The sequence below is a fragment of the Loxodonta africana genome, chromosome 3, assembly GCF_030014295.1.
Source record: "Loxodonta africana isolate mLoxAfr1 chromosome 3, mLoxAfr1.hap2, whole genome shotgun sequence".
In the NCBI taxonomy this organism is placed as follows: Eukaryota; Metazoa; Chordata; class Mammalia; order Proboscidea; family Elephantidae; genus Loxodonta; species Loxodonta africana.
Window position 1 is genome coordinate 10,514,228 of NC_087344.1, and position 13,276 is coordinate 10,527,503.

The following is a 13,276-nucleotide window of genomic DNA, read 5'->3' on the forward strand; positions in this document are numbered from 1 at the left end:
TATCTCAGTCATTGTTTATGTGGAAGGTTTTCTAAAAAATGTTTTTCAAGATTGTCCTAGGTATTGTTTTTATCCCTCAAGGACCAGTTGATGTGTCCTTGTGAGTCCTTACTGATCCAGAATCCAAACATTCTTTATATTCAAGGACAGGGAATAATGGCTCCTTAACTCCTAAGTCATTTCCATGGAAAGTCATTAATTTTTCTTTGCTTATTTAATTTGGGTACTCGGGTATTTAATTGAAACTCTTGAAATAAATTGTAAATGTCAAAATAAACAAATTAAAGTTCATGATAGATTCTGAGTGTCAACACCATAGTTAAAAGTCCCACAAATGTCTGTTTTGTTTCAATTCCAATGACAAGGCCTTCTCTCTGTCTCATCTCACAGACCGGAACTCTCTTTCCATGTATTTGACAGTCATCTCTCGAAAAGAGAAGCCACGTGCTGTCGTTGTGAGCTGCAAGCCTCCCCTGGAAGCCAATTGGAAAATTTTCGGTAAGCATCTAAGCTGAATTTCCTAGCCTGCTCTGCCCTTGCTGAGACTATTTACTTCTTGCACTACGCAGGCCTTTTGTGTATCCTTTTCCTGTGTCAGCGTCTCCATTACTCTCCAACCCTCTCTAATTTTCTCCTTTTGCCCCACACAAGCAGTGGAATTCCTCTAATGGTACCTAGAAACCCACACCCAGACACATGTCATTCCAGTTGCCTCGTGAAGGATGTGTATTTAAATTAGTATAGAAGTTTTGTTTTTCATTCTACGGCGCATTAGACCCTTTTAATGGAGTGGCTCTGAGGATAAAAGAGGGAAGAGAAGCTGGTTCTTTGGCAATTGTGACTTACGAAAGACACCTAATGACCACACATTTTTGTCTGGCACATAAGAAGGCGGTTTGCCTGGGGGTTTTTAGTTTCTCTCTTAGCTTTTAGCTTCTCACTGAAATCATAATGTTCAGAAAACACTTAGTATTGCCTGACAGAAATGGAACTTAATGAATATTTCACAGTGACCCATTTTATTTTGCCAAATTTTCCTGATAACATTCATACATAATTAAAGCATCCATTAGAAGCCCGTAATGTTAATTTAGTACGAAAAATGTAATGGCGTTCTCTCAGGGATTGTGCATTTAAATGTCACTGTAAGCTTTAGTAGATGTCTCCGTAACAAATGGTATTATGACAAATATTGTGTAACTGAGAACGTGCACATTAAAGCCTAATTAACTTGAACCGTTGTGTTAGGTGCTGGTAAGAGTCCCTCTTTTTTCTTCTTTTATACTTGGCATTTATAGTCCACAGAAATGCAACATCTGCAGAATGCAGGGTTTAACATGGTTCTTAATTGGTTTTATAATATTTGAGGTAAAATAAACCAAACAGCTTCAAATTAAAGGGAAAAAAGGTAAAAAAAAAAAAAAAATCTGTATCAATAAAGCTGTTCTCTCGGGGTACGTTGAGTTTCTCTTCTTAGAATTTGTACCATGGCCCTGCAGTTCTAATTTTTATTTCAGGTTACTGCATTAACTTTTAACAAGTTAATTCTGAGTATTTTTACATTTTTGTAGGAACGTCTTCCAGTAATAAGCTTTCTAGTTGGCCTGATTTAATTTCAACATCCGGTTTTTCTATTTTGAGTGCTTCCCATAGATTAACTCTTCCTCCCAGGATCCTGCCCCCAAAGCCAATGTTTACAGCTTCTTAGGAAGAATGACAACAGCTGAATGAGTTACCTGCTGGGGGAGAACAAAGACACTTCTTTTTATTACAAAGGAGATGAAAGGAGTTAAATGTAAGAAATTTAGTCTTCCCTGAGTGAAAGAAGAGTAATAATTTCCTCTTAACTCAAGCAAATTCAATCATTTTTCTCTTTTGTAAACATAAAGTACACCCCAACACCTGAGTTGACAAATGAACCCTATTGATATCTCATCAGCTGTCTACCTTATAGGGATACCAATAGTGAGACCCATTGCTGAAAAAAAGATGTTAATTTCAAATGTGGTTAGTAGTAAGGGTGATTGTTAAATCGGATAATAATCCAGAAAAAAGAGCATGTGGATGATATCCCTGGGTTATGCTGAGAAGCAAGATGTAATTCAGAAGTGTTTGCAGATTTTATCAGTGTGAGAAGGAAAAAAAGTGAATGAAACAACCCTCGAAAGACCCAATTATTTTTTCCTTTGAATTTTTTGTTGATGCTATGTGTTTTCACTTATGAAGGCATGTTGATGAGAGAACCAATTTAGAGTTTTTAATGTAAGTTATGGATTTTGATAGCCATTATCTGGGATCATAGATTTCTCAGAGGCCCCTGGAGGACATATATCCTGCCAATGTGAGTCAATGATAAAATTTTATTTATTTATTGAAAATTTGCAAAACATGAGGTAAAACATTAAGTCACCTGCCAGTGACCACACAAAGATTTTATTTTAGTCTCCTTCTTCTTGTCGCTGTTAGGTGCTGTTGAGTCAGTTCTGACTCATAGCCACCCTATGTACAAAAAAAAAAAAACTGTGTGGTTCTACACCATCCTCACAATCTTTGCTTTGCTTGAACCCACTGTTGCAGTCACTATGTCAATCCCTCTCCATGAGGGCCTTTGTCTTCTTGCTGACCCTCTACTTTACCAAGCATGATGTCCTGCTCCAGGGACAGGTCCCTCCTTATAACATGTCCAAAGCATGTGAGATGAAGTCCTGCCATCCTTGCTTCTGAGGAGCACTCTGGATGCACTTTTTCCAAGACGGGTTTGCTCGTTGTTTTGGCAGTCCTTGGTATATTCAATATTCTTTGCCAACAGCATCTTTCAAAGGTGTCAGTTCCTCTTGGATCTTCCTTATTTATTGTCCAGCTTTCACATGCATATGAGACTATTGAAAATATATGGCTTGGGTCAGGTGCACCTTAGCCCTTAAAGTGATATTTTTACCTGATTAGGGTCCCTGCCCTGGAGCAGTCGAGCCAATGAAACATACTCCAAGTCAGAAAGAGTGAGAAAGTTTGTTAAGGAGATGGCATACATCACCGGGGACCCAGCAGCAACACAGGCTGTCTCTGTGAAGTCCCAAAGAGCAGTTTTACATTAGAGCTTATATAGAATCTTACAAGGGTTACAAGTGTCTTTGTAGTCCCCTGCCAGACATTCTTTATTTGGCTAAAGACATACATGTCTGATACCTGGGCTCCAACTTTCCTGTCGGGGGTTGTATGCAACAGTTAGTCCAGCCAGAATAAAAGTTATTTGCATCAGTTTAAAACAAAGAACAAAGTCATTAACATTTGGTCAAAACAAAGTCATTAACAGAGGTATGTGAAGGAGGCAGGCAGAGGAAGAACAACTTACAGGTTTATCATGGCATTAGTTATGTTAAGCTCTCAGTTGCCCGTTTTGAAAAAAGGAGAAAACATGCTGGGGAGTATTCAGGGTCACAATATCTTTCCTTTTTAACACTTCAAAGAGGCCTTTTGCGGCAGATTTGCCCAATGCAACACATCATTTGATTTCATTATTGCTGCTTTCTTGGACATTGATTGTGGATCCACATAAAATAACATCCTTGCCTACTTCAATGTTTTCTCCATTTATTGTAATGTTGCCTATTGGTCTAGTTATGAGGGTTTTTGTTTCCTTTATGTTGAGGCGTAATCCCTACTGAAGGTTGTGGTCTTTGATCTTTGTCAGTAAGTGCTTTAAGTCCTCCTTGCTTTCAGCAAAAAAAGTGGTACCCATTGCCATCGAGTCAATTCTGACTCATAGCGACCCTATAGAATAGAGTAGAACTGTCCCATAGAGTTTCCAAGGAGCACCTGGCGGATTCGAACTGCCGACCCTTCCGTTAGCAGCCATAGCACTTAACCACCACGCCACCAGGGTTTCCAAAAAAGTGGTATCATCTGCATATCTCAGGTTGTTAATGAGTCTTCCTCCAATCTTGATGCTGCTTTCTTCTTCATATAGTCCAGCTACTTGGATTATTTTCTCAGAGTACAGATTGAATAAGTATGGTGAAAGGATACAACCCTGACACCTTTCCTGATTTTAAACTTTTAGTACCCTCTAGTTTTATTTGAAAAACTAACTCTTGATCTATGTACAGGTTCTTCATGAGCACAAAGTTATCCATAATTTGTTACGATTGACACAGTGTAATGCCTTTATAGTCAATAAAACACAGGTAAACATCTTCCTGGTATTCTCTGCTTTCAGCCACGATCCACTGGACATCAGCAATGATATCTCTATTTCCATGTCCTCTTCTGAATCTGGCTTGAATTTTGGCAGTTCCCTGTTGATGTACTGCTGCAACTGCTTTTGAATGCTCTTTAGAAAAATTTTACTTGCACGTGACATTAATGATATTTTTGGTTAACTTCTGCATTTTGTTGAATCATCTTTCTTTGGAATAGACACAAATATGTATCTCTACCAGTCAGTAGGCGACGTAGTTGTCTTCCAAATTTCACAACAGAGCTGCGTGAGTTTTTACAGTGCTGCATCCGTTTGTTGAAACAACTCAATTGGTATTGCATCAACTCCTGCAGCCTTGTTTTTCGCCAATGCCTTCAGTGCAGCTGGGGCTTTTTCCTTCAGTACCATTGGGTCCTGATCATATGCTACCTCCTGAAATTGGTTAAACATCAACCAATTCTTTTTGGTAGGGTGACTCTGTGTATCCCTTCCATCTTCTTTTGATGCTTCCTGCATCTTTCAATATTTTCGCCATAGAATCCTTCAATATTGCAACAAGAGGCTTGAACCATTCTTCAGTCCTTTGGCTTGAGAAATGTCGAGTGTGTTCTTCCCTTTTGGCTTTCTAATTCCAGTTCTTTGCACGTGTCATTATAATACTTTACTTTGTCTTCTTGAGGCACCCTTTTCTTTCATCATTTCTTCCTCTTGCTTTAGCTACTGTACATTCAAGAGCAAGTTTGGTTTTTTCTGTCTTTTTTGTCTTAATGATCTCTTGCTTTCTTCATGTATGATGTCCTTGATGTCATTCCACAACTCTTCTGGTCTTCAGCCATTAGTGCTCCATATGTCAAACCTATTTTCCAGGTGGTCTCTAAATTCAGGTTGGGCATACTGAAGTTTGTATTTTGACTCTCGTGGACTTGCTTAAATCTTCTTCAGCTTCAACTTGAACTTGCATAGGTGCGATTGATGGTCTGTTCCACCATTGGCACCTGGCCTCGTTCTGACTAATGATATTTAGCTTTTCCACAGATGTAATCAATTCGATTCCTGTGTTTCCCATCTGGAGAGGTCCATACATACAGTTGCCATTTATATTGTTGAAAAAAGGTATTAGCAGTGAAGAAACTGTTACTCTTAAAAATTCTATTATGTGATCTCTGGTGTCATTTCTACCACCAACACCATTTTTTTCCTACTACTAATCCTTCTTCTTTGTTTCCAAATTTTGCATTCCAATCACCAGTCATTATTAATTCATCTTGATTGCATGTTTGATCAATTTCAGACTGCATAAGTTGGTAAAAATCTTCAGTTTCTTCGTCTTTGGCATTAGGGGTTGGTGCGTAAATTTGAATAATAATTGTATTAACTGCTTTTACCTGTAAGAGTATGAGTATTACCCAATCACTGAAAATGCTGTACATCAGGATAGATCTTTAAATATTCTTTTTGACAATGAATGTAATGCCATTCCTCTCCGATTTTTCATCCCAGCATGGTAGACATATGATTGTCTGATTCAAAATGGTGAATACCACTTGATTTCAGTTCACTAGTACCTAGAATATCAGTCTTTATGCAATGCATTTCATTTTTGACGACCTCTAATTTTCCTTGATTCACGTTTCACACATTCCATGTTCTCAATATTAATGGATGTTTGAAGCTGTTTCTTCCATTTTGAGTAGTGTTACCTCTGCAAATGGAGGTCTGGAACCTGGACTCCATCCACATCACTAAGGTCAACTCTACTTTGAGGAGGTAGCTCTTCCCCTGTCATATTTTGAGTGCCTTCCAACCTGAGAGGCTCATAGTCTGGCAGTATACCAGACAATGTACGCTGCTATTCTTAAGGTTTTCTCTGGTCAATTTTTTTCAGAAGAGACTGCCAGATTCTTCTTCCTAGTCTGTCTTAGTCTGGAAGCTCAGTTGAAACTTGTCCACTAAGGGTGACCCTACTGGTTTTTGAAATATCGGTGGTATAGATTCCAGTATCACAGTAACATGCAAGCCACTGCAATACAACAAACTGACAGATATGTGGGATCCTTCTTCTTACACTTTTTCTTATTTTTCATGAAACTTTTCAAAACATGGTACAATGCATTCTTCCCTACTGCATAACCAGTAATTACAGCCCATAAATTTTTTTTTTTAAGTAAAGCCAAGGGATTTTTTATCTCAGAAAAATTACCAATACAATGCTTTCTTCATTACTGCATAAGCAGTACTTAGATGGAAAATAAATAAAACTAAAGGAATTTGAATTTCAGGGAAATTACCGCCACTGTGTATTTCATTATGACAGAAACAGTACTAACAGGTAAGAAGCAGAAACAGCTGCTGTAGAATACTGCACAACAGCTCGCAGTGGTCCATTCCACCTGCCACATGTGAATGCAGGGTAGGAATAACTTATAGGAGTTCCAATCTCTTGAAAAGTACTGCTTCAATGTGTTATTCCTTATTGGAAAGGCAGTGTTTACTGCTCAGAAGCTAGAAAATAAAGGGAACCAGTAACACCTAGAAACGATGAACAGCATAAAGGAGAAAATGGCTACTATTACCGTATGAAGACTGGCAATAGCTTAGTCTCAGGATGAGTATATTCTTCTGAGAACATAGTAACTGAAAACTGTAAGAAGGCTTATCTCACAAAAAAAGACGCAAATCTGTCAAAAATTTAGCAAATTCACACATCCAAGAGGCATCACCTGAGACAATACTCAATCTACACAAAAATGAGGCTCCCACTCAGGACATTTGAGTTTCATGCATTTTAAAATATTCCTAGATTGAGGGTAATTGTGTTAAAATCAGACTACACCTTTCCAAAGAAACCCAGAGGCATAAAAATTGGGTGGGATACTTTATGTCCCATAGGTCTTAAAAGGGATAACTTGCAGGGTGTCCTTCTAATTCTAAAATAATGTAAAGACTGTATGGGTGCTGCATTATTATTCCCTTCTGCTGAAATTGCTCATGATAAAAAGAACAATGACTGGCAAATTCTTGAAATAAAACATTTCATTCTGTCCATTTGATAAATCTTTCATTTTACCCTGGTAAACTTAAGTAACACAAAAAATAAATGGAAGGACAATGGGCAGCTTAAAGAAATAAAAAATTCCATATCTGGACCTTAGAGAGGGACAGTAACCCAGCATTACCCCAAGGATCTAGAGATCAGGAACTATTGGAATGATTCTCTAAGTTGCTGCTATTGCAATTCCTGTCTTGAATCAAGATACAGCTTCCCAGGAGAGGGAACCTGATTGACACTCCTTGAGTCAGGTGGTACACAACTTAAGAGAGAGTAGAGCAAACACCACCAAATTCCTAATTGATGTTCCAGTCCAGCCCCCATGAAACTGAGTGGAGATAGTTCTCCAAAAGGACAAGCCCAAAAGGACAAGCTGAGTGGCTCTAAAAGAAGGAAGAAGGGTGGGATGCTGGGCAATCCAAGTCACGGATGTCTACTACATCTTCCATGGCTGGAAATCTTCCAGGCTGTGAATGATATGCTTCATTCATGCCCTTAATGAAGAACTCGTGTAGATCCAAGTCACGGATGTCTACTACATCTTCCATGGCTGGAAATCTTCCAGGCTGTGAATGATATGCTTCATTCATGCCCTTAATGAAGAACTCGTGTAGAAAAAATTATGTTCTGGCCAGAGAAACCAGTAGGCAGTGCTTTGTCCAGTGGAGTGAGATAGTAATTAGAGATTTTCAGTGATGTTCAATTTCAGTTGTGAGGCACTGGGATCAGCACTTGGTATAACAGAAAAATAGAATATGGGCTGTACCTTTGAAAAAATTATAATACAGTGAAAAAGGAAAACATTTTGAAAAAAGAATACCTCAAGGAACATGAGCAGTTCAATCCCAGGATTTTGGAGAAGATGAAATCAGAGCAACTAAATCAAATGACCTAACTCTGTCTGGAGAAAGAAGAGAAGGTCTCATAGAGATGTGATGTTAGAGCTGTGACCTGGGAGGCTGATCAGTTACCCATTCCAGGGCCTTCCAAAGGGCAGGAACAGGATGTATAAAAACACACAAGCTGGTATCACAGAGATGATGTGCTCAGGAGATGCTTACAAATAGTTGAAGTGTCTGGAGCACAGCCTTCAAGAGATAACAAGGTGAAATGACACTAAAAGAAAGTAGTGCCTAAATCATGGAAGGTCTGGTATTTCTTTATTATGTATTTATTTACCTTTCATTCAAAGATGATGGTTGGTCATTGAAGACGTTTAAACCAAGAAGTATCGTGATCAGATGTATGTCTCTAACAGATTGCTCCAGACACCCTTCTAGAGATTGGAGAAGAGCAGATGATAGACATTTTTCTCCATTTGGTAGGGATTACTGAAGTCATTAAGGCCACATTTTTTCCAAATATTAGGAAATAGCATGTGGTTCATATGATAAAAACATTTAAGATATTAATTCCAATAAGAGCCTCTGTATTCACTAACATTCACATGGCTTAAGGAAAAGAAACTTGCATAACACCTGAAGCAGGTTGTTGTTTTGTGGTTTTTTTAATGAGCAGCTCTTCAATGTTTTGAGAAAATATTGAAGTTGTCAGGAATTGTATTTTACTTGCATCCACAATTGATGCCCATGGAAGTAGCAGTGAAGAAACCAAACGGCATATGGCATTGGCCAAATCTGCTGCAAAAGACTTCTTTAAGGTGTTGAAAAGCAAAGATGTCACTTTGAGGACTAAGGTGCAGCTATGCAAGCTGTGGTATTTTCACTCGCCTCGTATGCATGTGAAAGATAGACAATGAATAAGGACTGAAGAAGAATTTATGCCTTTGAATTATGGTGCTGGTGAAGGACACTGAGATTACCGTGGACTGCGGGAAGAACAAACAAATATGTGTTGGAAGAAACCAAAACCCAAATCAAACCCTTTGCCGTCGAGTTGATTCCAACTCATAGAGACCCTACAGGACAAGGTAGGACTGCCTCAAAGGGTTTCCAAGGAGTGCCTGGTGGATTACAAAGTATGGCCAAAATGCTCCTTAGAAGCAATGATGATGAGAGTTCATCTCACATACTTTGGACATGTTATCAGGAGGTACCAATCCCTGGAGAAGTATATCACACTTGTTAAATCAGAGGTCGACGAAAAGGAGGAAGACTCTCAAAGAGATGAACTGACACAGTGGCTGCAAAAATGGGCTCAAACGTAGCACCAGTTGTGAGGATTTTGCAGGACCAAGTATCCTTTCGTTCTTTTGTACATAGGGTCTCTTTAAGTTGGTACCGACTTGAAGGCACCTAACAACAACAACAAGCGTGAAGAGTTATTTTATCTTTTTAAATATGATAACAGATTCAGTGAAGCAATCTAATCATCTCCATTTGATTATTTCTTAAATAAACATCAGTTTGAGTTTAGCACAATTAAGAGAAAACTATTTTTTTTAATTTATTGTGCTTTAAGTGAAAGTTTACAAATCAAGTCAATCTCTCATACAAAAACTTATACACACCTTGCTATGTAACCCTAGCTGCTCTCCCCCTAATGTGAGAACACACTCCTCCTCTCCACCTTGTATTCCGGTGTCCATTCAACCATCTCCTGTCCCCCTCTGCCTTCTCATCTCCCCTCCAGACAGGAGCTGCCCACATATAGTCTCATGTGTCTACTTGAGCACACTTCTCACCAGTATCATTTTCTATTTTATAGTCCAGTCCAATCCCTGTCTGAAGAGTTGGCTTTTGGAATGGTTCCAGTCTGGAGCTAACAGAAGGCCCAGGGGCCATGATCTCTGGGGTCCCTCCAGTCTGTCAGACTGTTAAGTCTGGCCTTTTTATGAGAATTTGAGATCTGCATCTCACTGTTCTCCCAATCCATTAGGGATTCTCCATTGTGTTCCTTGTCAGGGCACTTATCAGTGGTAGCCGGGCACCATCTAATTCTTCCCATCTCAGGCTGATGGACTTTCTGGTTCATGTGGTCCTTTCTATCTCTTGGGCTCATATTTACCTTGTGTCTTTGGTGTTCTTCTTTCTCCTTTGCTCCAGGTGGATTGAGACTCATTGATGCATCTTAGATGGCCGCTAGCTAGCTTTTAAGACCCCAGACACCACTCACTAAAGTGGAAAGCAAAACCTTTTCTTAATATATTTTGTTATGCTAATTGACCTACATGTCCCCTGAAACCATGGTTCCCAGAGCCCTGTCCCTGCTACACTGGCCTTTGAAGCATTTGGTTGTATTTAGGGAACATCTTTGCTTTTGGTTTCATCCAGGTGTGCTGATATCCCCTGAATTGTGTGTTCTCTTTCCCTCCACCTAAAATAATTCTTGTCTACTATCTAAGTAGTGAATACCCCTCTCCTTCCCTTCCCACCATTGTAACCATCAAAGAATATTTTCTTCGTTTAAACTTTTTCCTGAGTTCTTATAATAGTGGTCTCATACAATATTTGTCCTTTTGCAACTGACTAATTTCAGTCAGCATAATGCATTCCAGGTTCCTTTGTCTTACGAGATGTTTCACTGTTTTGTTGTTCTTAATCATTGCAGAGTATTCCATTATGTGACTAGAACAATTTATTTATCTATTCATCTGTTGATGGGCATCTTGGTTGCTTTCATCTTTTTGCTACTGTAAACAGTGCTGCAGTGAACATGGGTGTGCATGTATCTGTTTGTGTGAGGGCTCTTATTTCTCTAGAATATATTCCAAGGAGTGGGATTGCTGGATTATATGGTAGTTCTATTTCTAGCTATTTAAGGAAGCACCAAATCGATTTCCAAAGTGGTCATACCATTTTACATTCCCACCAGCAATGTATAAGTGTTCTAGTCTTTCCACAACCTCTCCAACATTTATCGTTTTGTGTTTTTTGGATTAATGCCAGCCTTGTTGGGCTGAGATGGAATCTCATTGTAGTTTTGATTTGCATTTCTCTAATGGCTAATGATTGTGAGCGTTTCCTCAAGTATCTATTAGCCACCAGAATATCTTCACTGGTGAAGTTCCTGTTCATATCATTTGACCATTTTTTAACCGGCTTAACTGTTTTTGGGTTGTTGAGTTTTTGCAGTATCACGTAGATTTTAGAGATCAGATGCTGATCAGAATTGTCATAGCCAAAAACTTTTTCCTAATCTATACGTAGTCTTTTTACTCTTTCGATGAAGTCTTTGGATGAGCCTAAGTGTTTGCTTTTTAGGAATTCCCAGTTATCTAGTTTCTCTTCTGGTGTTTATGCATTGTTAGTAATATTTTATATACTGTTAATGCCATATAGCAGGGCTCCTAGCATTGTCCCTATTTTTTCTTCCATAATCTTCATCATTTTAGATTTTATATTTAGGTCTTTGATTCATTTTGAGTTCATTTTTGTGCATGGTGTGAGGTATGGTTCTTGTTTCATTTTTTTGCAGATGGATATCCGGTTAAGCCAGCACCATTTGTTAAAGAGACTGTCTTTTCCCCACTTGACAGACTCTGGGCCTTTGTCAAATATCAACTGGTCATATGTGGATGGATTTATGACTGAATTCTCAGTTCTGTTCCATTGGTCTATATATCTGTTGTTGTAACAGTATAAGGCTGTTTTGACTACTGTGGTGGTATAATAGGTTCTAAATCACGTGGTGTGAGGCCTCCCACTTTGTTCTTCCTTTTCAGTAATGTTTTATTTATGGGACCTCTTCCCCTTCCATGTAAAGTTGGTGATTTGTTTCTCCGTCTCACTAAAAAATGTCATTGGAATTTGGATCAGGATTGGATTGTATCTATAGATCACATTGGGTAGAATAGACATTTTCACAATGATGAATCTTCCTACCCATGAGCAAGGTATATGTTTTTCCACTTATGTGGGTCTCTTTTGGTTTCTTGCAGTAGTGTTTTGTAGTTTTGTTTGTATAGGTCTTTTACGTCTCTGGTTTGATTTATTCCTAAGTTTTTTATCTTCTTGGGGGGCTACTGTAAATGGTATTGATTTGGTGATTTCCTCTTCGATGTTCTCTTTGTTGGTGTAGAGGAATTCAACTGATTTTTGTACGTTTATCTTGTATCCTGATCCTCTGCTGAACTCTTCTATTAGTTTCAGTAGTTTTCTTGTAGATTCTTTAGGGTTTTCTGTGAATAAGATCATGTCATATGCAAACAGAGATACTTTACTTCTTCCTTACCAATTTGGATGCCCTTTATTTCTTTATCTAGCCTAAACACTCTGGCTAGGACCTCCAGCACAATGTTGCAAAAGAGTGGTGTTAAAGGGCATCCATGTCTGGTTTCCATTCCCTAGGGGAATGATTTCAGACTCCCCTTTTTTTTTTATTTAGAATGATATCTGCTGTTGGCTTTGTATAAACGCCCTTTATTATTGTGAGGAATTTCCCTTCTATTCTTATTTTTCTGAGAGTTTTTATGGTGAATGTGTGTTGGACTTTGTCAAATGCCTTTTCTGCATCAATTGATAAGATCGTGTGGTTCTTGTCTTTTGTTTTATTTGTATGATGGATTACATTGATAGGAAAAAAGACTATTTTGACTAGTTAAAAAGACAACTCTTTTCATTATTTCTGTAAATTCAAAAATCTTTATCATGTTTGTTTATTAATCTAAGTAAATTTTTGCTATATCTTACCTTCCTATCTGGCCTAGACAATATCTTTAATTAGCTCTTTACGAGACTAACTCTTCTTTCAGCTCTGTTACCATGCTGTTTCTAATCTGCATTTCTTGTAAGAAGGTCCCTGATCTAGGGTATTCAAGAAGTCCATTAACCTGTAAATTTGCTGTGTCTTTATTCAGGGATCAACTGCACTGGACCTAGGATTGTTTGCTGCTGCTTAGTCCTCTCTTCCTCCTCCTTCTCCTCCTTTTTCTTGTTCTCTGTGTTTTTCTCCCCCTTCTATTTCTCCTCCTTTTCATTCTCCTTCTTGGTGTCTTGGAAAATTTTAATGTCTTATGTGCATTCTGAGGATATTACAATTACTTTACACTTTTGTTAGACTGGAATCCTAGTGGATTTGAGAACCAAGAATTTGAAAATGAAGTAATTCTGATAAATGGGAATGATTGG

General features: G+C 38.4%; 1 protein-coding gene across 12 annotated transcripts in view; it reads left to right on the plus strand.

Annotated features, from left to right (window-relative positions):
* LOC100665835 (adhesion G protein-coupled receptor E4-like) overlaps nt 1-13,276 on the plus strand; it is a 152,672-nt gene that overhangs the window by 48,103 nt on the left and 91,293 nt on the right. For all 12 annotated transcript variants that reach the window (XM_064280430.1, XM_023540441.2, XM_064280433.1 and 9 more), the window contains one exon: nt 391-498. In XM_064280430.1, coding sequence (XP_064136500.1) covers nt 391-498 — 108 coding nt within the window. The remainder of the gene's footprint in view (nt 1-390; nt 499-13,276) is intronic.